Genomic DNA, 25,136 nt, shown 5'->3' on the forward strand with positions numbered 1-25,136 from the left:
GAACAAATGCAAGATTACTTAGATAGAAAGGAACTGTATGTGCCTCTATAAAACGAAAAGTGTCCCTCACTACTTCAGTGTACCTCTATATGTTTAAAACTCCTGCAGTCTATTATTTGAGCGGTCAACATCTGGTGAACACGATTGCTATCAGATTCGATACGTTGTATGGTAAAACCGTGACCAAACAGAAGAAATCTTGATGGATGGAGACAAATCTTATGACGGAAATTAGGAAACTATCAAATAATGTTATATGGTGTAACAATCGGGGCTCCATGCATTTCTTACCATCTTGGACACCACACAGCTGACTATATTATCTCGTGTTTGGTAACTTTCAGATAAACAAGTCTGTTATAACGCCTGTCAATGGTGACAGCACTAAACATGAACAACAGCAACCAGCGATTCAGCAATGATCGATAATAATAGTCCGACATATACAGGGCTTAAGTTACCACTTTCAATGGAAAACGATGTGTGTCGGGTGGTATATTTGAATAGGTTTTCAGGGTGACAAGTTTTGGAGCTACTTCTCCAACCATTTGGGGCGACTTCTCCAACCACTCTGGGGCGACTTCTCCCAGGGCGAGTTCTCCATATGCCCAAGTAGCAGAGAGGGCAAACCAACCAATTTTTAGAAGGTCCTTTTTTGAAACTAAGGCCTTCTACGAAAACGAAAAAACATAAGGTCAGTAACGTCAAACCGAAGCCTCTAACTAAATGAGATTTTCTCTCAGTGGGTTAGTTTGTTTTTGTTACTATATTTTTGTCGTCGTCGTTTCTAACGCTGGTGCCATTATTGATATAACAATGATTTAATTATAGCAACAGAGAGGGCGCGACCACAAATAAGTGTCAAGGCGGGTAAACGCGAGTGCATACTTGCTAAAAAAAACGACGACGAAAAAAATACAGTAACAAAAATAAACTAACCCAATTAGAGAAACTCTCGGTTAGTTAGAGGCTTCGGTTTTTGACTTTATTAACCTTATTTTTTATTTCGTTTTCTATGAAGGCCTTAGTTTCCAAAAAAGGACCTTCTAAAAATTGGTGGGTTCGCCCTCTCTGCTGCTACCCATTTCTTGCTCATGTTGTCATTCACCAAGCGACAAATTTCTGGTTCTCCCACAGACGAAGAACTCTCAGCCAACAATAACAACAAAAATGGCGGCATTCTTGAAACGGCTTGTTAGAAACACGTGAAAGTGCCGATAATTTTTGTCTCCAATACATTTTTATAGCATATAAGGTAATCTAATATAAAGGGTTAAAACTAGTTTTTTGCTTAATTAAAGGATCGCCTTTTTAACGTGTTTACTTATCCTGCCTAAATATCACTGATTCGCACACTTGATAGGCCCAGTTCGCTCTTGTGTAGAAAGTGCACACTAAATTCTCATCTGGATAGTAACTAGGGATTTTTTCTTCTTCAGAATTTAGATTTATAAAAGTGGAATGTATTTAGCATAATTTGAGGGTGCATAATTAAAAAATCAACTCGTATTTATGATATCTATTAAAATAAATTAACAGCAAGCAGTCAAACACATGCGCCGTCCACCATTTTTAATATTGGTCTTGGGGGTACTTTTTTGTACAAAATCTTGACCTCATGTTAATTCAAGCTGAAATTAGCATATCTCATACCTTTATATAGATATGTTGTGTGAACATTCAATTGTAATAATAAACTGACTGTTTCTATGTTCCATGTACTTCTGAAACCTTTCTGTGCCTTTTTAAGTTTTATCATAATCAAGTTCCACCTCAGACATTTTTGCTGGCAATACTATATTCTTGAGTAAAACAAAAATTGAATTTATATGTTGCTCATACAACTGAATGTTTTATGCATAATTTTAGTGTGAGGAAATCAGCAATGATCTCACCTTTGTGATAACTTATCAAATAAATTTACAGGAAGCAGTCAAACACATGCACCATCCACCATTTTTAATATTGGTCTTTGGTTCCATTTTGCAAACTCTTAACCTCATGGTTATTTCAAATTTAAATTTGCATATTTCTTACATATAATTATATAGAAATGTTTTGTGAACATTCAGCTATAAGAATAAATTAACTTGTTTTTATTTTTTCTGGTATTGTTCCTCATTTTGCCATACTGATGAATCATGCACAAGTTCAAGTTATATTTTACTCGTAAAACTTTGTAGTGTACATTCATTATAGTGTTCATGTCCATTTGTAAATTGATATAAAATCACAATTTAGTGAACAATTGCCAATTTAGAATTTATTTATGATAAGCTAGTTTTTGGTCAGTTTCATGTCTATAAAATAAAATCAGTGACCAAAAGATGGTTGGTTGGTTGTTGTTGTGGGGTTTAATGCCATTTTTCAGCACACGATAGGCCATATATGGCGGCCAGTATTAATGGTGGAGGAAGAACCCGGGAAAACCCCGGAAAGAACCACCGACCCACGAGAAGCTACTGGCATGCTTTCTCACATATCTACATTGGCTGAATCTGAGACTCGAACCGGCGCAGACAGAGGTGAGATGGCAGTGATCCGTAACGGCGAACGCTTTAGACCACTCGGCCACTCGGGGCCCCGTGACCAAAAGAGCAAACAGACATAAAAATAACTTACTTTGAATAATTACATATATCTGGAATGAATTGCCCACTGAACTTAGACACAAAAACACAGTGATCACATTCAAGAGTGCTCTCAAAACTCACTTATTTCAACTACAAGAACAAATAATGTTTCCTACCTTAAATATTCTCAGCATGTTTTTTTCTGTGTTTTCTAATTTCATGGTGTTTGTGTTTGTAATCATATCATTATACATGTTTTTTATCATATAGATGTTGTCTAATGTTGTAAAGCGCTTAGAGCTTCTAAAGATTAGGCGCTATACAAAGTCCTCATTATTATTATTATTATTATTATTATTATTGTTATTATTATTATTATATATGTAGATGCTCAGTAAACAAATTTGTCATTCCTGTTTATGAACAGTCTGTGGAATCACTTACAGTTGTATTCCGATACAATTCTACAAGGTTTTGGATTATAACATATTAAATTATGACAATTTAGACTATCTTACTATTGGAATTTATTTTGAGCATTCTGTACTTTTTGTGCTGAGGGGTAGTGCAAATGTAGGTGAAAACATATTTGCCAAAACTGTCTATATTGATCAGAGTGGTTGGTTCTTCACTGCACTTTGTGTTGGCAAGGTCTCCCACATATTTCCAATGTGTCACTCCAGAAAATTCATAGGTCTAGTTAATAGAGTATGTTCTGTAGGTGTTGTCCATTAGGAAACATTTTTCTTGGCCATAAAGAATGCAATTGCGATTCTCTCACTTCTGAGGTTGTACAATTTTTGACAAACCTTCCTTACCTAGGTATCAATATCATGCACAATGTACTGTTCATAGCCTTGCTGTGCAGGCTGCCAAAGAGATATATATTGTCCAAACAGATCAAAAGTCAGAAGCAGGTTGTCTTTTGGAAATATTGAAAACCAGTTTGCTGTCATCTGCATTCTCACAGAGCACATGTATTGCAGCAGCCATGTTGGCACATGTCCGTACTGTGAAATGTTGTGTCTGCAGTATCCATAGTTGTGTAATGTGTATATATTGCTAGTGAGGCAGTACAAAATTTTGTAAGGTTTAGAATGCTCATCATGATTCCGATGGCTAGTTGGTGTATTCTTGAGTGGGACAAAGTACAAGGTCAAGCTGCTATGGCTTTGGTTGTGCAGTGCATGGTAGTCTAGATTATACAAAAGTGGAAGCCTGTGCTACATGCCTCTTACATGTAACCCAGTGCTGTACTTTAAAATTGTAAAATCATACTTGTGACAAATATAGGTTATTAAAACCTTCTCCATACTCTTAAAAAAACACTGCATCCCACCACACTGTCCATGTACTGCTTGGAAAAGCTTGGATCTTGCAACACAAAAACTGGTTTGGAACAGTGGAAACTTTTGGAAACATCATCCTTCATGCTACCCAGTTGGGAAGTTGAATCTCGGGCCTGGGAACGATGGTCATATGCATCCTATTTTGTTCACAGGTCAGCTGTGGTGTTTATGAAAAATCATCAAATTCAACCTAGTGCTGTTGACAGGTAGGCCAGTCACTGAAAAAGTGATAGCATCAGTGTTCTCACACAGGTTGGGAAATCTTAAATTTAGTTATTACAAGTGTCTTAGTCGGAAACTGGTAATCTGAATGTTCTTTTACGTTTTGGAGAAGTTTTAATATACAGACTCAGAACTCCTCTGGAAATTTAATTTTTGGTCTGGAAAAGGTATGAATTTTTCTTTTTATTTGTGGCAGGAACCCTGTAACATGCATGACAAATTAGTTCGCAAGCCAGAATGTTCATCAAAAAGTCACATGTGAGCCATAGTGTTTAACAGGACACATAGTTTAAAAAATAATTGGTCTTGTTCCAAGCTGGACAGACCAATGTAATATAGTTAATTTACATGTTTGGTAATTCTTTCAGGATTTGCAGTTTTACAGCTATCTCTCTTACAGCTGTTACTTTTGAAAATGGGAAAATCATCAAAGGATAAAAGAGATGTGTACTACCGCCTGGCCAAGGAGGAAGGATGGCGTGCCCGCAGTGCTTTCAAATTACTTCAGATAAATGAAGATTTTAATTTATTTGAAGGTTTGTTACCTTTACTTTCATTGACCCGTTAACTTCATTGATATGGTGCTCTTTTCAGTTTATGTGGATGAAATTTTTGTTCAGACTACTGTAAGACTGAATATGACAATATTAATTTTTTTAGATTTAATCTTCAAAGATATTTTTTAACCACATAAGAAACCATTCATTCAGATTTTACATTAAATCTTATGCTTGTCTTAAGGTACTTCAAATTTCTGTATTTTGCATTTCTTTATATTGGTATTTCATTTCTGTATTGATTGGTAGACCTATATTCATTTCTGTTGATTGGTAGATCTATAGTCAATTATGTTGACTGTTAAACATATTTGATTCTGTTGGTTGGTTGTCATATATTCATTTCTATTGATTTGTAGAAATATTCATTACCTTTGATTGTAAGACAGTTTTATTTCTATTGATTTGTAGATATATATTCATTTCTGTTGATTGGTAAACATTTATTTTATTGATTGGTAAATATATTATTTCAATTGATTGGTAGACCTATTCATTCTTTCGATTGGTAGACATATATTCATTTCTATTGATTGGTAAATATATTCATTTTTTTTGATTGGATGACATATTCATTTCTATTGATTGGTAGATATATATTCATATTTATTTCTATTGATTGGTAAACATTCATTCTAGTGATTGGTAGACATTCATTTCTATTGATTGGTAGATATGCATTCATTTCTGTTGATTGGTAAACATATTAAATTTATTGATTGGTAAATATATTCATTCTGTTCATTGGTAGACATATTCATTCTTTTGATTGGTAGACATATATTAATTTCTATTGATTGGTAGACATATTCATTGCTATTGATTGGTAAACATATTCATTCTCTTGACTGATTGACATATATTTATTTAATCATTCATTTGAAAATTATCTTACAATTCAAGTGCTTAGAACATTTAAAATGAGGGTCTTGGATTTTATTTACATTCCTTCTTTGTTTTTGTTAAACTTTGTAGCATCTTTTTTTCATCCTTTTTTGAGGTTGGGATGAAACCATTTAAGTTTTGTGTTAAACAGTATCTCAAAAATTGTGATTAGGAACAATGATGATTACCAGTTATATCCATAAAGGTTTAACATATATCAAAGTTTATTACTAATACTGCAGCTAAGTATTGTAAAATATTAGATCATTAGCTAATAAAAATCTTTTTGTTGTATTTCACTTTAAACAGTGCTGCAATGTAACATTTCAGTTTGTATTGTCAGGTGTGAAGAAAGTGGTTGATCTTTGTGCTGCACCAGGCAGCTGGAGTCAAGTTTTGTCAAAGAAATTGAGGTTAGATATTTTACATTTATTCCTTAGTACATTGTATATGTTCAAAGATTATTGACTTGTTAGCTTCAAGTCCTGGTTCATGGGAGATTTTAGCTCTGGTCTCTGGAGCAGCTTCTTTTGATTTTGCACTTGCAGCTGCAGTTTCTGCTTCTATCATTGTTTTACCTCTTACCATCACCAGCCAACCTTGTGAGGTGGAAGCTCTTAAAAACCCATCATGACAACTGTGTCAAGGATGAATAGCACTCGCTCGCATATTATCAGGATACCAGGTTGCATTGGTCCATGGTTGCTATAGATGGAGACATAACAAAGTACTTAAGAAGATGGCTGATGTACTTGAAAGACAAAGGCAGAAGGAGAGAATCCCAAAGAAAACAGTTAACCAATTTATCAAGTTTGTTAAAGCAGGACAACATCAAAAGATCTAAGTGGAAGAGAATACTGGACTGTTGCAAGAAGCAAAGTCATGGGAGATGTCAGTCAGCTTTGGCAGACATCCTTCTACCCTGACATTGTCGCCTGGTGACCAGCTGTAAAGAACATGATTCTGGTGGAATTAACTGTGCCATGAGAAGAGAGGACAGAAGAGGCTTATGAGAGAATGAGGACAAAGTACCAAGATTTGGTAGAGTCTTGCAGAGAATGGAAAACATGGTTATTTTCTGTGGAAGTTGGTTGTGAAGGTTTTCCAGCCCAGTCAGTCTCAAGGATTGTTAGTGCACTGGGAATATAAGGAAGGGCACACACAACAGCTGTGCAAGCTCTAGGCAGGTCCACAGAGAAAGCATCTTGTTGGATCTGGTTCTGACATGAAGACAAAATACGGCAGCCATCACAGATGGGCAGTGGTTGATCACTACTGCCACCCTGCCATCTGGAGTGTGTTCTAAGATAAGGGGTGAAACATATGTAAAAAGATGGGCACTCAGCTGATGATGTTGTGGAAAGTAGTTTCACCAACTGTGTATCTAAACTATTTGCTTACACATTTCCCTGTAAGTGATGACCTGAAACAACTCCATGGATAGTTTTGTCACTGACACCACACATATTTCTGTTTCTGTCATTGATGAGGGATAGTTTGTTTTTAACAAAACTTGGCCACCCTCACTTACCACCCCAGCTGATTTCACCTCTCAACATTTAGGCAGACATCCATAAAACTTAATAGCTGACCACAAAATGTTTGCCATCCCCCTACCATGAAAAATTCCTGCAGGCACCCTTGATTGTGTGGGAACATGTTAAGCAAACAATTTAAGAGTGACTAACAGAGTGAAACCTGCTAATACTTTCATGTGATTTCCTTTTTTGTTGTTGTTGTTTGAAAGCAGAATCTCTATCTCTCATGCTAAAAGTACTATAGATAAACTTTGTATATTTCATGAAACACCTAAATTGTCTCACTATTCTTGCTCAGAAATCTTTATTGTCTTGCAATACACATACATTCTTGCGCTTTAGTCTTCAAATATTAAACAGCATTGGTTACAACTAAAAGAGCAACCTGTACTATGAACTGCAGCTGCACCAGGAGGTAAGTTTCATGTCCTGAAGTGGATGTCCACCATTACATAATTATATTGCTGTCACTTCTAATAAAACTTAATCCATTCACTTCAAGCCATAATGTGGAAATCAGTAACAACCATGACTTCTAACTGGGGCAATAAAACTTAATCCATTCACTACAAGCCATAATGTGGAAATCTATGACAACCATGATGTCATGACATCTAAGTGAGCCACTAAAACTTAATCCATTCACTACAAGCCATAATGTGGAAATCTATGATAACCATGATGTCATGACTTTTAACTGGGACAGTAAAACTTAATCCATTTGCTACAAACCATAATGTGGGAAATCTATGACAACCATTATGTCATGACTTTTAAGTGGGACAGTAAAACTTAATCCATTCACTACAAGCCATAAGGTGGAAAATCTATGACAACCATGATGTCATGACTTTTGACTGGGACAATAAAACTTAATCCATTCACTACAAGCCATAATGTGGAAATCTATTACAACCATGATGTCATGATATCTAAGTGAGCCACTAAAACTTAATTCATTCACTACAAACCATAATGTGGAAATCTATGACAACCATGATGTCATGACTTCTAAGTGGGACAATAAGACTTAATCCATTCACTACAATCCATAATGTGGAAATATATCACAACCATGATGTCATGACTTCTAAGTGGGACAATAAAACTTAATCCATTCACTACAAGCCATAATGTGGGAAATGTATGACAACCATGATGTCATGTCTGTTGCGGATCCGTCATGAAAAGGATTTAGATCCACCATGGGAACATGGATTTTCTGAAAAACATTATGGTTTTCTACAGTATATTTCAGTGTTTTCTATACTGAAAGGGGGCATGCTTGGTAATGCTATATCTTGTTGGAGGTGGTCATTCTGATGGTCATTTTGAGTCCAAGGATGGCTGCAACATATAATAGAATTTATTAATAACTGATATGATGCCCATTTAGGAAGTCAACTTTTCCACCAATCTGTCCATTAGGCTTACTAAACAGCTGGCTACTATTATAATCTGCATGCAATACCTTACTCAACCTGTCTTTGTTCACTTTGTTATGTATATTTGATTTAATTTATTTGTTCGTAAATTTTAAATTCTTATTTTATTTTTCATTACATGCCACTGTAATGTAATTTTGTTTACTAGGAATTTGATATTTTCCAGAAAATTCAGTTTGACCTCTTTTCATGGATGCCTAATAACAGAAACACTGTTTCTAATTTCAACCTAGTTCCTGGCCTTGATTGAGGATCAAGTAAACAACTTTTTTAAAATTCATTTTTAATGTGTGAATGATAATGGTGAAATCAAGGCTGTACTGGATATTTTCATTTTTATTCAAATTATTTGGATTCTAAAAGACTAATTCTTTTTCCTGGAAATATTGAGTGCACATACAGAATTCTTGGACAAAGACATTTACTTAAATTTTATTCAGAATTAAAAAACCAGAATATTGTTTTCTGTTGTTCACAAAGGACTGTACACATCAGCTCTATGATGACTACAGTATAAGTCATCGCCTTCCATTTTGGATTTTTCTTCGGGACTTGAACTTGAATTCATTAGAACATTTCCTTACTAGGACTTCTCAAATTTAATTCATGGATTTTTCTTGGATTAATTTTGGATTTGATTCTTAAAATCATAAGTTCTTTTATTTTTCGTCATGTTTACAGTGTTTTTCCAGGAAAATACATTAGTTTTTAAATTTTTTAAAGCTTGTTGTTTTCACTGTTTCTTTTATTACTGTTTATTAGAGCCTAAACAGGTAACATAAGAACTTACTGTTTGTCATCTTCACTAGCCAAGGTTCCGATATGTTAAATCAATCAACACCTTAGCGAATTGAGTAGAGATTTCTGTGCTTTAGATGTGTGAATTTATTTGATGTGGCAGCAAGTCACTGCACCCAATCAAAATTAAGTTGTTCAAATCTGAACACAGCTCCTACATGATTGAGCAAGCAAAGGGAGCACACAACTTGAATTAACTCGTAAATAGGCAATTTTCCACTGCCATGTTTGTACATATAATTTAACTCTGTCTGGTATGTAGTCATACTTTTGATGTTCAACTTTCAAAGTATCCTTTTGAAGTCAATTGCCTCCACTACCTTCGGCCAACATACAATGTACCGTTGCACACTATTGGTTAGTTGGCATAACATGCTAAGGGAGGCAACTCATGAATTCCGACAGATGTCACTAGGACAAAGCACAGAAATATCTGCTCGATCAGCCATGGTGTAGATAGGGTTATGACAAAATTCAGTAGGTAAAATACATATTTGTTGAAAATATCTGACAAATGAGGAAAAACCTCCCTGGGATCATCATTATATTGTTTCCTAAGTACTGCTACATACATGTACAGGGCTGGAAATGACTGCTAATCTGTAGATCTGTGGTTAATAATCTTTCTAGTGGTTGATTAAAACCCAGCCATCACTAATCTGTCTGTTGAAGAAGTGAAAATTACCACCAGTTTCTATCATAATAGTTATATGATCTTGCATTAGATGTATCAGATAAAATAGGAGTCAGTGTTTACCTTTAATAGTTAATTATGTATTTATTGTGCTACCTACCAACATGCTGCACTTGATTAGTACTGTACAAATAAATGTTTGTGACTCACTTGGACAGGTGTTCAATTACTCATTTACTCAGGAAGTAAATAGAGGTGATTATTGTCAAAACAGTCTTTGTACATGTGGAAATCGACTGGTGTATTGGTCTCAAGTCCTGATTTTATTACTGATTATTACAAAAGTACAGGGTGTCAATCTAGTATTGACAAATCAGAAAAAGTAATTTAGAATTTTATGATCAAACCTCATGTTATCAAATAAACTATTTTGTTTATAATCCAACCTGATGCTACCACCCAGACTACTGTATTTATAATCCAACCTGAGGTTACCACCCAGACTACTGTATTTATAATCCAACCTGATGTTACCACCCACACTGGCCTTGATTGGCAGAGTGGTCTAAAGTGCTTACCGTTACAGATCACTGCCATCTCAACTCTGCATGAGTTCGAGTCTCAGCCTCGGCTAACGTTGGTATGTGAGAAAGCCTGCCAGTACTTGCTTGTGGGTTGGTGGTTATTCCTGGGGTTTTCCAGGATTCTTCCTCCACCAATTATACTGGCCGCCATGTATAGCCTATCTTGTGCTGAAAAATGGTGTTAAACCCTACAACAACAACCACCCAAACTACTGTATTTATAATCCAACCTGATGCTACCACCCAAGCTCTTGACTGCTCCAGCCACCTAAAAGGTTAGAGCATCCACCTTGTATTTGGGAGGTCGTGGGTTCAAATCCTGGCTGAATCATACTAAAGACTTATAAAAATGATATTTGCAGCTGCCTTGGTTGGTCCTCAGAATTCAGAGGTTAGTATTAGGACTGGTTGGCCTGGTGCTAGGTTAATGTGACTGCGTTGGACATGATGCTACATATCTGTGGCATGATGTCCCAGTGCTAGACATCACTATGAACTGCCACAATGCAGATATTGTAGCAGTATGACTGAAAAATTGTTAAAACTGCATTAAAAATCCAAATATCACACAGACACACACACACACACACACACACAATCCATTGGAATGCTATCACCCAAACTCTAGAAAGTACAGTCTAGCCCAATGGGATGCCACCACCAAAGCGCTAGATAGTACTTTATGGGTGTGTAACGTTTTAGAACTAAGTTTTACAATAAGTGTACAATTCAAAAGTTTACAAGCAATTTATATTATAGCAGTTTTAGAAATTTCTTATTAATTTTGTTTGTAACTTCCTTCAGAGGGGAGTCGGGTCATAATGATGATGATGTGAAAATAGTTGCAGTTGATCTACAAGCCATGGCACCTATTCCAGGTGTTATCCAGATACAAGGGGACATAACTAAGGTAAGGGGCAGACAATCTACAGTCAAAATGACTTTTTACCTGTAGTACAGAACCTGCTGCTAATTATTTATCCATGACCCACATGAAAACAGAATCAGCACATCTTAAATACTTTTGCTATTATATTGAGTTGGGTGGAAAACGTCACTTGAACAATGCAGCAGAACACTGATGAAACTTTTAGGTGCTTCTAGCTTAAATAGTGAAATTTGTTTTCTAGTGCACAGAATTTAGACATGATCTATGCAGAAATGACTAAAATATATGCTTCTTTATGCATAATATTGGATGAAATTATTATGGTTGTAATCAGAATGGATGGTGTGTATCAATATGAACCATTCATTCTATACATGTATGTACCTATGCATTATACTTTACATAAAACAAAATATTAAATACAGAGTCACTATATTTTCACTATTTCTCATGTAATATTCATTACGATGGTAGCTGTACCACCAAAGCACAAACTTGGTGCCTAGACTTATGCTTGCCTACCCACCCACCCTCATTTATACAGCCATTCTGGCTTGTCATACTGTTGCACTGTATATTTCATAGTGTGATGGTACTCTTTAGACCCCAGCCATCACATTATATTGGAGTTTTTAAGATTAACGTAAAAGTTATGCTATCTGTAAAGTAAAATGAAATATATCAAACTTAACAGTATGAGTTGTTTTGTTTTTGTTAGTTAATTGATTTGGTTTTCAGCCACCCATGCAAGGAGGAAATTAGAGGAAGTTTTGGGCTTGGGTCCCTTTAGCAAAATAATTTCAAGCATGTCATAATTGTGTGGTTCCATGTAGGTTTTTCTTATTGTTGTTATCTTGTAAAACTAGGTATATCTTGTAAAACTGGGTAGGTCTTGATGTTTTTCCAGACTCTACCATTGGAATTGTTTGTTTTATCATTATTGTTATTTGAGTAATTCCAACACAGAGTTTTCTGCTTCTGTATTTTTACCTACGACTTCGCAAACACTGGGGCAGAACATGTTACATAACCTTAGAAATATATGAAACATATATACAGTATAATTCTTTTAAACGTTAGCTGCCATGGTTGGGTTTGATTGGATAATGCATTTTTACATTATATCATATTCATACAGTACTAAAAAATGAAATGGTCCTAGGTGGCCAAGTAGTCAAATGCTCACCTTGCATGCCACCATCTCGTCTGTCTATATAGGTTCGAGTCTCAAGGATGGGTATGTGAGAAAGCTTGCTGGTAGCTCTGTATATTTTTTCCTGGGATTTTTCCAGGTTCTTCCTCTGCCAGATATACTGGCTGCCATGTATAGCCTATCATGTGCTGAAAATGGGGCTAAAGCCCCAAGCAAGAACTAAGAAATGATAACACTTTAGAGATGCAACTTTTTACAGGAGAAACACGTTTTAAGGAACTGTTGTGTACAAACAATAACTAGAAATATGTAAAGATTAAATGTCTGATTTACCCTCTGATGTTATATTTTGACATAGTAAATCAGGTTATTTCCGTTTTTCAGATATGGTTAATTTAGTTCTTTTAGTCATAAGCAGAAGTGCTTATGCCTTGGCCTTTTGTCCAGCATCCTGTTAATACAAGTTTGTTATGTTTGCATCCTGACTGCATCTGATTGTTGTGATGAATTTATTGGAACTGTGCAAATCCAAGTCATAAACATTTGAGATCTGAGATATGTCTAGTCCAGTCATAAACATTTGGATTTGAGATAAGTTCAGCTCAGATATAAACATTTGGGTATGAGGTACGTTTTATGCTTTAATGCCAGAAATTGTCACAAATTCAATGTACTACAAATCGGTGAACCTGGCAGATCTGTGTCTGAGACTACCTGGTCCATGCTATATTCAGTCCTTGCTTAGACATTCACTATGGCGACTTTGTTCCATCTTAGAAACCTTGTTATGGCTACTTGTTCTGAACAGATACTCATGTTGACATGTGTTATTCACTTCAAGACTTGTTATAATGGCGCTGATCCAAGATTGAATTGATGCAGATCTGTCAGTCCAGTATGACTGCTGTGCCTTGGCAGAACGTATCGTTATCATTGCTTCTTCTGAATAGATGGTTATAATCAATGTGGGGATTTTACTACAAGGCTTCTTATACTGACCATGAATGAAGTGATCCCCTTTTGACATCCGGTATGACTATCACAGTGGCCATATTGAAACACTTTGTATATCTGTTTCTCCAGAATGGGTGGTCGTATATAAAAATGTGGTGTTCTTATTTTATGATGTCTAGTTGGCCCTCAGTGAAAACATGTCGATTGGATATACCCTTTGATAACCCAATATAGCGACTGTGGCAGACGGCTTGAAAGTTCTTTTATTGCAAATCTTCCTGAATGGCTGATTACTGAAAGACTCCATATAATGTCTTATAGGGCGTGATGATTCAGTGAGACCTCAATGAGGAAAAAAAATCTTATTATTATTTTTCATGAATGGATGGTAGTATTTACATGGGATATTCACTACAAGACTTCTTATGTCATGTCAGTCATAAATGAAAAGGTAGCAGTCTGACATCCACTATAATTGCCACAGTGGACATCTTGATAATATTGTTATCACTACTCTTGAATGGGCAGGGAGTTATTACTAAAAAGCTTGGTACTAAATACAATAGTTAAGTTATTTATCTACCTTCCCTGACATTTTTTAAATATCATTTTGCCCAGTCTGGATATATCTTAACAATACCTTGAATGATGTCCGTGCATTAACTTTTTCTACAAAATTTACATTACTGACAGATTTTGCAAAACTTAGCATGTAGTTATACAGACATCATGACATCATCTGAGACAAGTTCAATGAAAATGTCTATCAATGATATCAAGTTCAGGGTCAAAGGTCATGACAAAGAATTGTTAATTTGCAATTATATCTTGTAAAGATGTTAACTCAGACATAAGAAAATAGTTTTCCTGCCAAATTTGGTACAAGTTTTCTTGCCCAGTATGTCAGATAATTTCAGTAATAAGCAGTTGAAAAGAAGAAACAAACTATGTAAGAAGTTAAAATGAAGGAATTAATTTATCGTGGATTGCTGAAACATTGTTTTTAAAATTATTTCAATGTCTTTTTATTAATTTTTCTTTGTCCAGCTAAGCTTTCAACTCATCCATCCTACTGAATAGTGCATTTGTCCTACCCACATGGACATGCCATCAGTTCTGTGGCAATGTTCAAGACCACTGTCTTTGTTTCTTTTTCAGAAATCCACTGCAGAGGAAATTATCAATCATTTCAAAGGGGAAAATGCTGATCTGGTGGTTTGTGATGGAGCTCCAGATGGTAAAATTCTAAAGTTTACTTCAGAAAAATATTTATTTTCTGTGATATTTATCTGCCTTCTGCAGTAAAGTAGGATGAGGGCATACCTTCATATTCACGAGAGTATTCACCATAATTTTTTATTCCAACACATCATTAAACGAAAAATCAGGCCTTCAGAATTGTTATGGCCAAATTATCTTTGTTACATTCTAAGCTATTTTACCAATTTTTTAATATATTTTAATCAAAATATATATAATTGAATTATTACAGAGCCGCACCATGTATCCAGGTCTTCTATGATGAGCTAAATTAACTTCCTTTCTCATCTTGCTGGTGATAATGGTTAGGCACTGTTTTAATAGGAGTCTGTGTTCCTCAGATTGCTTTTGTTTTATATTTACTAAGTTTTGAACACTATTCGTTTAGATGGATATTAGATAGTCCAGTATGTGTTCATGAGAATTCTGCATTGTTATAAACAGTAAATCACTTCTTCTTTACCCATAAATTATACAGACTCCATAGATGGTCCACTTTTCTCAGTAAAATCTTGTATATCATGCTGATTAAACCAGAGAAGACAAACTGTTTTTATGCGATTAACTTCTGGCCTTTAGACAGCTATGGTAGCCTGTGGCTAGAGGCTCCACCTTGGATGTGGGAGGTTGCAGGTTCAAAACCTTTACAAGTCATATCAATAGCTGGCTCATTAGGCACTCAGCATGAAGAGGCTAGTATTAGGACTGGTTGACCTGGTGTCATGAAAAGGTGACTGGGCGGGACATCATGCTACATGTCTGTGGCATGATGCCCCAGTACTAGACATCACTATAAACTGCCACACTGCAGACACCTTATCGATATGACTGAAAAACTGTGAAAGCAACATTAAAATTCACAATGTCTACATACACATGTTTGGACTTAGAAAGTTATTTAAAGATGTAGAGTGTAATATTGACATTTGTGTTAGTATTATTTGTTACTTTACTGAATGTATCATTTATTTAAATGGGCATAGAACCTGTAGAAACTCTAAACAATATTTTAGAATTTCTTAAAATCATTATTACATTGGAAAACATTTTCAACATCGTTGTTAAGGGTAGTTCAGATAGCTCAATTTTGAAATCTTTCCACTTTTTTACATACTTATTTTAGAAACATTACTCCATACAGTTAAAGACTAATTTATATTGATATTTGAAATAAACTGAACTCCATCAATTAAAGACTAATTTAATTGATATTTGAAATAAAATTAACTCCATCAATTAAAGACTAATTGATATTTGAAATAAACTGAACTCCATACATTTAAAGACTAATTAACTCCATCAATTAAGCACATATTATAACTTAACCCAGAATTTCTCTTTAATATTAAAATTAAGTCAATGGTTTTTTTTTTGGTTAACTGGTTTATTGCACTATTTACACTGAGTTCTGACTGAAGAGCATGTATGAAATGTTGTGATCTGAGAGAAGAATTCAGTGAGTATTGCCTTGTCTGTTTTAAAGTTTAAATTCATTCCCCCGTCAGGCTTAGGTTAAAATCAACACAGTTGTTGCAGCTTCTTAGGATGAGCTGTTCTGTTTAAACACACATGGTACTCAAGGAATGTACTTTTTAAAACTATATGCCAGGTTACTCAGATTATTCAAGCAGTCCATTATAAAAACTATACATAATTCTAAAGTTCATCTATCGAAGACACTTCCATTTTAAAAATGCCTTCCCAGGGTCCCATCTATATTTGTCTGGAACAGCCATTATCCTTCCATCAGATATATATCTGGTAGTGCTTAGTATGTTTGAGTTATCTCCCCTGTTTAAGCAATGTCAACTGTTATTGATTCAATAAAAATGGAAGAATTGTAGATTTTACAGGTGTTTAGTGAAACAGTCATAACTATCAGATAAAGAAATCTGTTTAATTCCATCAGTGTCATTAAACATGGTTAGAGTAAAAAAAAATAAAAAATAAAAGGATTGCAGTTATACCTTGCTGCTTCATTTCTGGTGCATAGTAAATTAAGTAGGATGCATTGATTTTAGATAAAAACATTTGTATTGTAATTCAGCATATAAATTTAGAAAGCAGTGATTTTCTAAAATTGCTATTACTCTTATTCTAGACTAGCATGGATTATGACAAGCAGTCCCAGCATGCATTTTACTTTTGTTTCTTTTCTTTTTTTTTAGTTACAGGTTTGCATGACATAGATGAATATATCCAGGCACAGCTACTTTTAGCAGTAAGTCACGTTTTGTTGATCTTACTTACTAATTGTACATGATTGAATGACGTTGAATATATCCAGGCACAGCTACTTTTAGCAGTAAGTGACTTACGTGACATTCATCAAAAAGGAAATTACTTATGTCAGTATTCATGAATAGTCTGCAATAACCATTTAGAATGTTACTTTAACTGTACATGATTGAATCACTATTTTTTAAACAGTCATAGTGATCTACTTCCAGAGAATTCAATTAGCCATTTTTTTCAAAAATCTTTCAAGTTAATTTCTTCCTTGGTAAACTTATCAGTCAAGAGAAAATCTTTTTCCAACACATCATGTCTAAGCAGCCCATTTATCTGCTGTATATTCTTGTTTCCAGTCAAAGCTTATATCATTCGTACTTTTCAAACAAGTGTACTGCAGAAATTTTAGTATGGGGGTAAGAGAGCACAAATATGAGGTAGCAACAAAATATGAACCATCATTTAGGTGTTAGGTACATTTTCATTATTAGGCTCAAATGATAACATTATTTTAAACTATCCTGATATTAATTACATCCTAAATTGTCCAGTATTATTCTTATCTTCAGTTAATGAAAGCTTTGTGTTGTTGTCCTGATGAGTACTGTAAATTGTAGGATACTGATTTTCATGAGTGCTGTAAGTTGTGGGATACTGATTTTCATGATGAGTACTGTAAATTGTGTGATACTGATTTTCATATGAGTACTGTAAATTGTGGGATACTGATTTTCATGATGAGTACTGTAAGTTGTGGGATACTGATTTTCATGATGAGTACTGTAAGTTGTGGGATACTGATTTTCATGATGAGTACTGTAAGTTGTGGGATACTGATTTCCATGATGAGTACTGTAAGTTGTGGGATTCTGATTTTCATGATGAGTACTGTAAATTGTGGGATACTGATTTTCATGATGAGTACTGTAAATTGTGGGATGCTGATTTTCTTGGATTATGTGGTTGTTTAAAGATCAAGTCAACAATGATTGTTATGTGGAAGCCAGTCTCTAATCCATGAATTCTGGTACATTAAAAATGTTAACTCTTTGAAAACAAAACAAAATTGCTATATTTTGCTTTATTATTTGTAGACCGTTTAGAGTTTGTCAGTTTGCTGAACATTTGCAATGGTTATTTTTTATGGAAAATATTCCAGGTAGACTTCAATATAACTTTTCGTACAATTTTTCAAGGAATGCGACTTTCATGATGTGTGCTTAGTATGCAGTTCCTCCAAATTGTTGATTATTTTGTCTGTCATAGCTATTAAGGCACTACTCTCTCTTCTGGCATGTATGTGTAGCATTTCAAACTATGTCACATATTCATTACAGGCTCTTAATATTACAACCCATGTGCTGAAGAAAGGAGGGACCTTTGTTGCCAAGGCAAGTAAATTTACTTTAGCTGCTTAAGATTTTCCTCTTTTACCTTTGCCTTCTTGAACTGCAAAATTAACTTTTTTATAAACATGATAAAGTCATATTTCATCAGACTAGCTAGTTGAAATGTCTGTTTTAGTTGTTTTTCAAATTTGAAGGACTAGTGTAATTGAATAAAAACTATGTACTAATCAGGTCAGTGCAAGTAACAGGTCTTTATTGAATGGCCACATGAGTTTAACTAAAACATTACTGAAAATCTTATAGCTTAAGAATATAAGAGATGGTTTCATTACAGCACATGTTAGTTTAAAAAAAGAAATGGTTTTATCTTGGAAATTCTTTTCAGTCTCACAGATGGTCTCTTATTTATAATTTGCTACACTTTTATACCGTTGTTGAGTATCAGCCCAAAAAATAAACCATCATTGGTATAAATATTGTAATCATCATTGCTTATTATCATTATTTCTTTTTAGATATTTAGGGGGAAAGATGTCACTCTCTTATACTCACAGCTGAAGATATTTTTTCCCCTGGTTACTGTTTTCAAGCCTCGAAGTAGCCGAAACTCTAGTATAGGTAAATTTTTTCTTTGTACATGTTGTAACACTATTTTTATTACTGGACAGCATATTGGGACATTTTTTAAACAGAATCCACTTTCTTGTACCCTTATTATAATTGGAGAGGTCCACAGTGTTGTCCATACATCCATCACAAACTTTGTTTCTGCCTAATAACTTCTGAAAACCAACATGTTTGAAATTAAATTTTCTATTTGGCTTCATGTCGGGAACTCTTTGGTCAAATGCTGTTTTAACCGTTATTGTTTTTGGACATAAATGAGAAGAGCTTATTAGATGAACTGTTGTCAGTTATCTATCTGTCTGTTAGAACAAGTTTGTTGTCATTACTTCTAATTTTTTTTGTGGAATAACCATGAGCTTTACAGATATATTTATCTCCAGAACAAGTTGGACCTAAATAAATTTGGTGATGTCCAGACATCCAATGTAGCAATTACACTGACCATTCTGAATATCTTTTTATCGCTACTTCTCCTGAACAGATGGTTATGTCAGCTTGGGGGGTTTGGTGAAAGACCAATAATGTTCAGTTTGTCCTATATGAAAATTATGCTGATCTGAGATCCAATATGTCCACCATGGCAGCCTTCATTAAAATCTTGTTTCTGCTACTTCTCATAAACAAAACATCATATTGAAATGTTTTTTTTTATTATCAAAAGGTTTCGTGTGGTGTCTAGTTGGTTCTAATTGAAAAAGATGTTGAACTGACGCCTGTTATGGCCAACATAGTAGTTATCATGAAAATTGTGTTTTCCTGCTACTTATCCTGATGGTCAGATTGACATGGAATTTTTCATAAGACTATGTCCTAGAATGTCTAATTGGTCCTAATTGAAAGTGACAATGACCTTTCTTCTCATATCTCCACAATGACAGCCATCTTGAAATTCTTTCCATTGCTACTTATCCTGATCAGATGACAATATTGATATGTGGTTTCTACCTAGAAACTGCTTGCAATATCTTGTTGTTTCTAAATGAAAATGGTGCTGATCCTGATTGTGTTGTAAATATTGTTATATCATTTGGTTTCAAGACTCGTCAGTTAAATAGAAAATATAATATTTATCTTGCATTCATGGAAATTCTTTTTAGCCTCCAGACCACTAGTCTCTTCTTGGTACTCTTGCTTTCTTTAAAATAACATTGAACTTAATTACTTCCAAATCACTTATAAGTTTGTTATTGCATTCAAAACTCATTTCGACTTGATAACTTTTGAATGATTTTGTGGACTGAAACAAAACTAGGCATTGGGGTTAGTGGTAATATTTAAAAGGTTTAAATGTGTCAAAGAAATTCTTTTATCATTCATATATTTTATTGTAATGAGCTGACCCAGTTTCATTAGGTGTTACCCATGAATCTTGAGCCTTAGTTTATAATTATACCATATCTATATAAGCATCTGTGTCCTCTGGATGCATTATTTTGTAGTTCCAAATGTCTGATTATACTATCTCTGTGCAGGCTTATGTGTCCTTTAGATGTACTAGTAGTTCCAGATTTGTAATTATACCATATCTATGTTTTTATCTTTGTCCTCTTGTTCCACATTTGTAATTATACCATATCTATGTTTACATCTGTGTCCTCTTGTTCTTCCACATTTGTAATTATACCATATCTATGTTTACATCTGTGTCCTCTTGTTCCACATTTGTAATTATACCATATCTATGTTTACATCTGTGTCCTCTTGTTCTTCCACATTTGTAATTATACCATATCTATATTTACATTTATGTCCTCTTGTTGTTCCACATTTGTAATTATGCCATATCTATGTTTACATCTGTGTCCTCTTGTTCCACATTTGTAATTATACCATATCTATGTTTACATCTGTGTCCTCTTGTTCCACATTTGTAATTATACCATATCTATGTTTGCGTCTGTGTCCTCTTGTTCTTCCACATTTGTAATTATACCATATCGATGTTTGCATCTTTGTCCTCTTGTTCTTCCACATTTGTAATTATACCATATCTATGTTTTTATCTTTGTCCTCTTGTTCCACATTTGTAATTAAACCATATCTGTGTTTACATCTGTGCCCTCTTGCTGTTCCAGATTTGTAATTAAACCATATCTATGTTTACATCTGTGTCCTCTTGTTGTTCCACATTTGCCTTGCAGTTGTACTGATTTATCTTATGTGCTTATCACAAAATTACATCAGTGTTATATCAGTGATATGACTTATTTCTGATTCTTCTCAAAGAAACTAGTAATGAATATTTTAGAAAGAACTTTAGTGTTCCTTTTTCCAAATGATTCCGTTGTACAACAATACAATTTAACCTGTTTCAGGAAATGTTCAACATATGTCATTTTTAATGGCAGAAGGTTGTGTTTTCTTTTATGATGGATTTATGTGTACATCCTTTGAACGTTTTACATATATATGTAGACTTAAGTCATATTCTTATACTTGCTTATAAGTCATGTCTCACTGTAAACTGCACAGGTCCAGATCTGCCATTTCATAAGGCACATTCAGAAGGTATTTGCTGTTTGCAGTAGGTCTCGTCTTGTATGTGACATGTTTGGTACTAAAAGAATGGCTTTGTGCATAATAAGTTGTGTGTTGAATTTTATTTAAAAATATTTTCCAACGGTTTTTTGTAACATGGCTGTTTTTCTTGTACAGTTTTCAAGTTTCTGCTGATAGAGGTTGGTTATCATTGATTACTAGGGAGTTACACACAACACATTTCAGTAAAAATGACCAGTCTAAATCATTATCTGTTCCTAATTTCAGAGGCCTTTGTTGTGTGTCAGAATTACAATCCCCCAGATGGTTACATACCCAACATGGCTAACCCTCTTCTGGATCACCATTATGGTAGGAAAGCACTCTAATGTAGACTGCTGGGAAAATGTTAACGCTAGTGGTAAGGTGGGGTATATAATATTATGATGCTGTCTGGCTGTCAAGTTTTCTCTTACCAGATTTAGCTCTGCACAGTAACTTGAGTTTTCACCCCAATCTACACTACAGTTTCATTACATTTTAATTATTTGTAACTTTTAGTTTTCATTACCAACAGTGTAATTACTATAACTGTATTCAAGTTTTCATTAGAATATTGTAATTATTTGTGACTTTCCTTGAGTTTTCATTAGAATTATTGTAATTGTGTATAATTCTTGATATTGCTGTGCATCCATGACTTATACATTTTGGAATGATACAGTCACCACCACAACATTCTAAAACCACTACATAGCTGAATCATCCAAGAGACATATGCCCATTGAATATATAGCTGCCCGATCATACGATTGACTGATTCAGGTTGTTGGTAGTGTCACATTAGCTGGGGTCAACATGTCAGGTAAACATGCACCAATGCTCATTTCATGCTTTCATCTGCAGTATAGCTTGTAATAAGCCGTCGCATGACTGGGCAGCTATCATGGCAATAGTTGTACATGAAATCACTAATTTAAAAGACTTACCAGGTAAGCATGGTGGATTTTTATTATATTTTAAATCATAATACAGTAAAACAAGTTTGAAGTGTTGTGGACCACATTTTGTGTTCAAGTTAATGACTGTTTATAATTTCCCAAATGTGTGGACAGGAAATGTTTTACACCTGGTAACAGAGTAATTTATTCAGATGATGCCTAATATTGATGTATATTTGAGTTATCTTTAATGTGATTGACATTTGAGTTAACACAGTTTTACAGTATTTATTTGATTTACAGATGTAGATTTCAACCAACTGGAGGGACCAAACAGGATTATTGTACCTTTCCTTGCCTGTGGAGACCTGAGTGGTTTTGACTCGGACAGGACCTACCCACTACAGGTACATGTAATGCTATGCATGAAAAAGAAAAATGGAGTCTACATGGGCCTGAGATTACTCACCTGTTGAGGAATGCTCACCTAACTGACCTCTAACAATGAAATGCAAAGAGCAGTTGGCTGAGAAATAGGGCAAGCACAAGCTATGTGCAAGCAGTGTGCTTGCACAGGGTGCCATTTTGAGAGATGCCCCAAATCAGGGAAGAAAGGGTGCAAAAACCAGATAAGGGAGCTAAAAGTAAACAAAACATTTTTTCCTTTGTATCAAAATCTATTTTGGCCATAACTTCTGATTCTTGCCAAACATCTTTTAAGTGAATATTTTAAAAGGCGGGGGGGGGATGTCTGTTTCATACATGGTGCTCTATTACTTCATGCCAGCTCTGTCAATAAATTTGTGTCAGGATGATACAGTCTGTATATGCTTCTTAGAGTGCTTTTGATTGGCATATATTATGAATACAGTTATTTCAAGGTTTTTGTATTTTTCATCAGTATTAATGGCACAACGGCATTGTTTTCTCCAATACAAGAGACGCCATTATTCAAGCATGATTTCTGTAAAAGTTTGTCAATTCTCTTCATTGATGGTTTCATGATGAAATTGCTTAAATATTTGTTTCCTGTAATAGTTACCATATTTGATGGCAGGTTGTCATTATTTATAAAACTCTTAGAGGCCCTAATGCCTGGATGCTTTCTGTCTTTTTCTGTTGGATGTTTTTGTAGCATCCATACTTAATGTTGAATTGGCATAACTTGTACAAACTTAAAAGCCATCATGTTCAGAGGTATATACAGTCTAGCCATCATGTTCAGAGGTATATACAGTTTAGCCATCATGTTCAGAGGTATATACAGTTTAGCCATCATGTTCAGAGGTATATACAGTTTAGCCATCATGTTCAGAGGTACAAACAGTTTAGCCATCATGTTCAGAGGTATATACAGTTTAGCCATCATGTTCAGAGGTATATACAGTTTAGTCATCATGTTCAGAGGTATATACAGTTTAGCCATCATGTTCAGAGGTATATACAGTTTAGCCATCATGTTCAGAGGTACAAACAGTTTAGCCATCATGTTCAGAGGTATATACAGTTTAGCCATCATGTTTAGAGGTACAAACAGTTTAGCCATCATGTTCAGAGGTATATACAGTTTAGCCATCATGTTCAGAGGTATATACAGTTTAGCCATCATGTTCAGAGGTACAGACAGTTTAGCCATCATGTTCAGAGTTACAAACAATTTAGCAATTATGTTCAGAGGTACAAACAGTTTAGCCATCATGTTGAGAGATACAAACAGTTTAGCCATCATGTTCAGAGGTGTATACAATTTAGCCATCATGTTCAGAGGTACAAACAGTTTAGCCATCATGTTCATAGTTACAGACAGTTTAGCCATCATGTTCAGAGGTATATACAGTTTAGCCATCATGTTCATAGGTATATACAGTTTAGCAATTATGTTCAGAGGTACAAACAGTTTAGCAATTATGTTCAGAGGCACAAACAAATTAGCCATCATGTTCAGAGGTACAAACAGTTTAGCCATCATGTTCAGAGGTACAAACAGTTTAGTCATCATGTTCAGAGGTATATACAGTTTAGCCATCATGTTCAGAGGTATATACAGTTTAGCAATTATGTTCAGGGGTATATACAGTTTAGCCATCATGTTCAGAGGTATATACAGTTTAGCAATTATGTTCAGGGGTATATACAATTTAGTCATTATGTTCAGAGGTACAAACAGTTTAGTCATTTTGTTCAGAGGTATATACAGTTTAGCAATTATGTTCAGAGATATATACAGATTAGCAATTATTTTTAGAGGTATATACAATTTAGCCATCATTTTTAGAGGTATATACAATTTAGCCATCATGTTCAGAGTTACAAACAGTTTAGCCATCATGTTCAGAGGTACAAACAGTTTAGCCATCATGTTCAGAGGTACAAACAGATTAGCCATCATGTTCAGAGGTATATACAATTTAGCCATCATGTTCAGAGGTATATACAGTTTAGCCATCATGTTCAGAGGTACAGAGGGTTTAATGCCATTTTTCAGCACATGGTAGGCTATACATAGTGGCCAGTATTAATGGCGGAGGTAGAACCCAGGTCATCCCCACCATATCTGTCGATTTAAATTTAAAATAAAATTTTCCTTAGTCCTATTAGACTAATACCAAGGTACAGATTTTAGTCTGTAGGGAAATCTACTGGTCTCTGACTAACAGGCTATCGTTAG

The 25,136-nt window shown here is 34.7% G+C and overlaps 1 protein-coding gene across 2 annotated transcripts in view; it reads left to right on the forward strand.

Annotated features, from left to right (window-relative positions):
* Positions 1-1,159: 1,159 nt before the first annotated feature.
* Positions 1,160-25,136, forward strand: part of LOC149772777 (tRNA (cytidine(32)/guanosine(34)-2'-O)-methyltransferase-like) — a 32,687-nt gene continuing 8,710 nt past the window's right edge. The window contains exons 1-10 of one of the 2 annotated variants that reach the window (XM_089947318.1): positions 1,160-1,255; positions 4,513-4,680; positions 5,930-5,999; positions 11,390-11,495; positions 14,740-14,818; positions 17,010-17,062; positions 18,411-18,464; positions 18,938-19,040; positions 21,816-21,899; positions 22,772-22,875. In XM_089947318.1, coding sequence (XP_089803444.1) covers positions 4,560-4,680; positions 5,930-5,999; positions 11,390-11,495; positions 14,740-14,818; positions 17,010-17,062; positions 18,411-18,464; positions 18,938-19,040; positions 21,816-21,899; positions 22,772-22,875 — 774 coding nt within the window. In that variant the 5' untranslated portion in view covers positions 1,160-1,255; positions 4,513-4,559. The remainder of the gene's footprint in view (positions 1,256-4,512; positions 4,681-5,929; positions 6,000-11,389; positions 11,496-14,739; positions 14,819-17,009; positions 17,063-18,410; positions 18,465-18,937; positions 19,041-21,815; positions 21,900-22,771; positions 22,876-25,136) is intronic. The other variant, XM_089947319.1, reaches the window with a different exon arrangement.

Source organism: Sinohyriopsis cumingii, unplaced genomic scaffold, assembly GCF_028554795.1.
Source record: "Sinohyriopsis cumingii isolate HCF-2022 unplaced genomic scaffold, ASM2855479v2 utg001176l, whole genome shotgun sequence".
NCBI classification, from domain to species: domain Eukaryota; kingdom Metazoa; phylum Mollusca; class Bivalvia; order Unionida; family Unionidae; genus Sinohyriopsis; species Sinohyriopsis cumingii.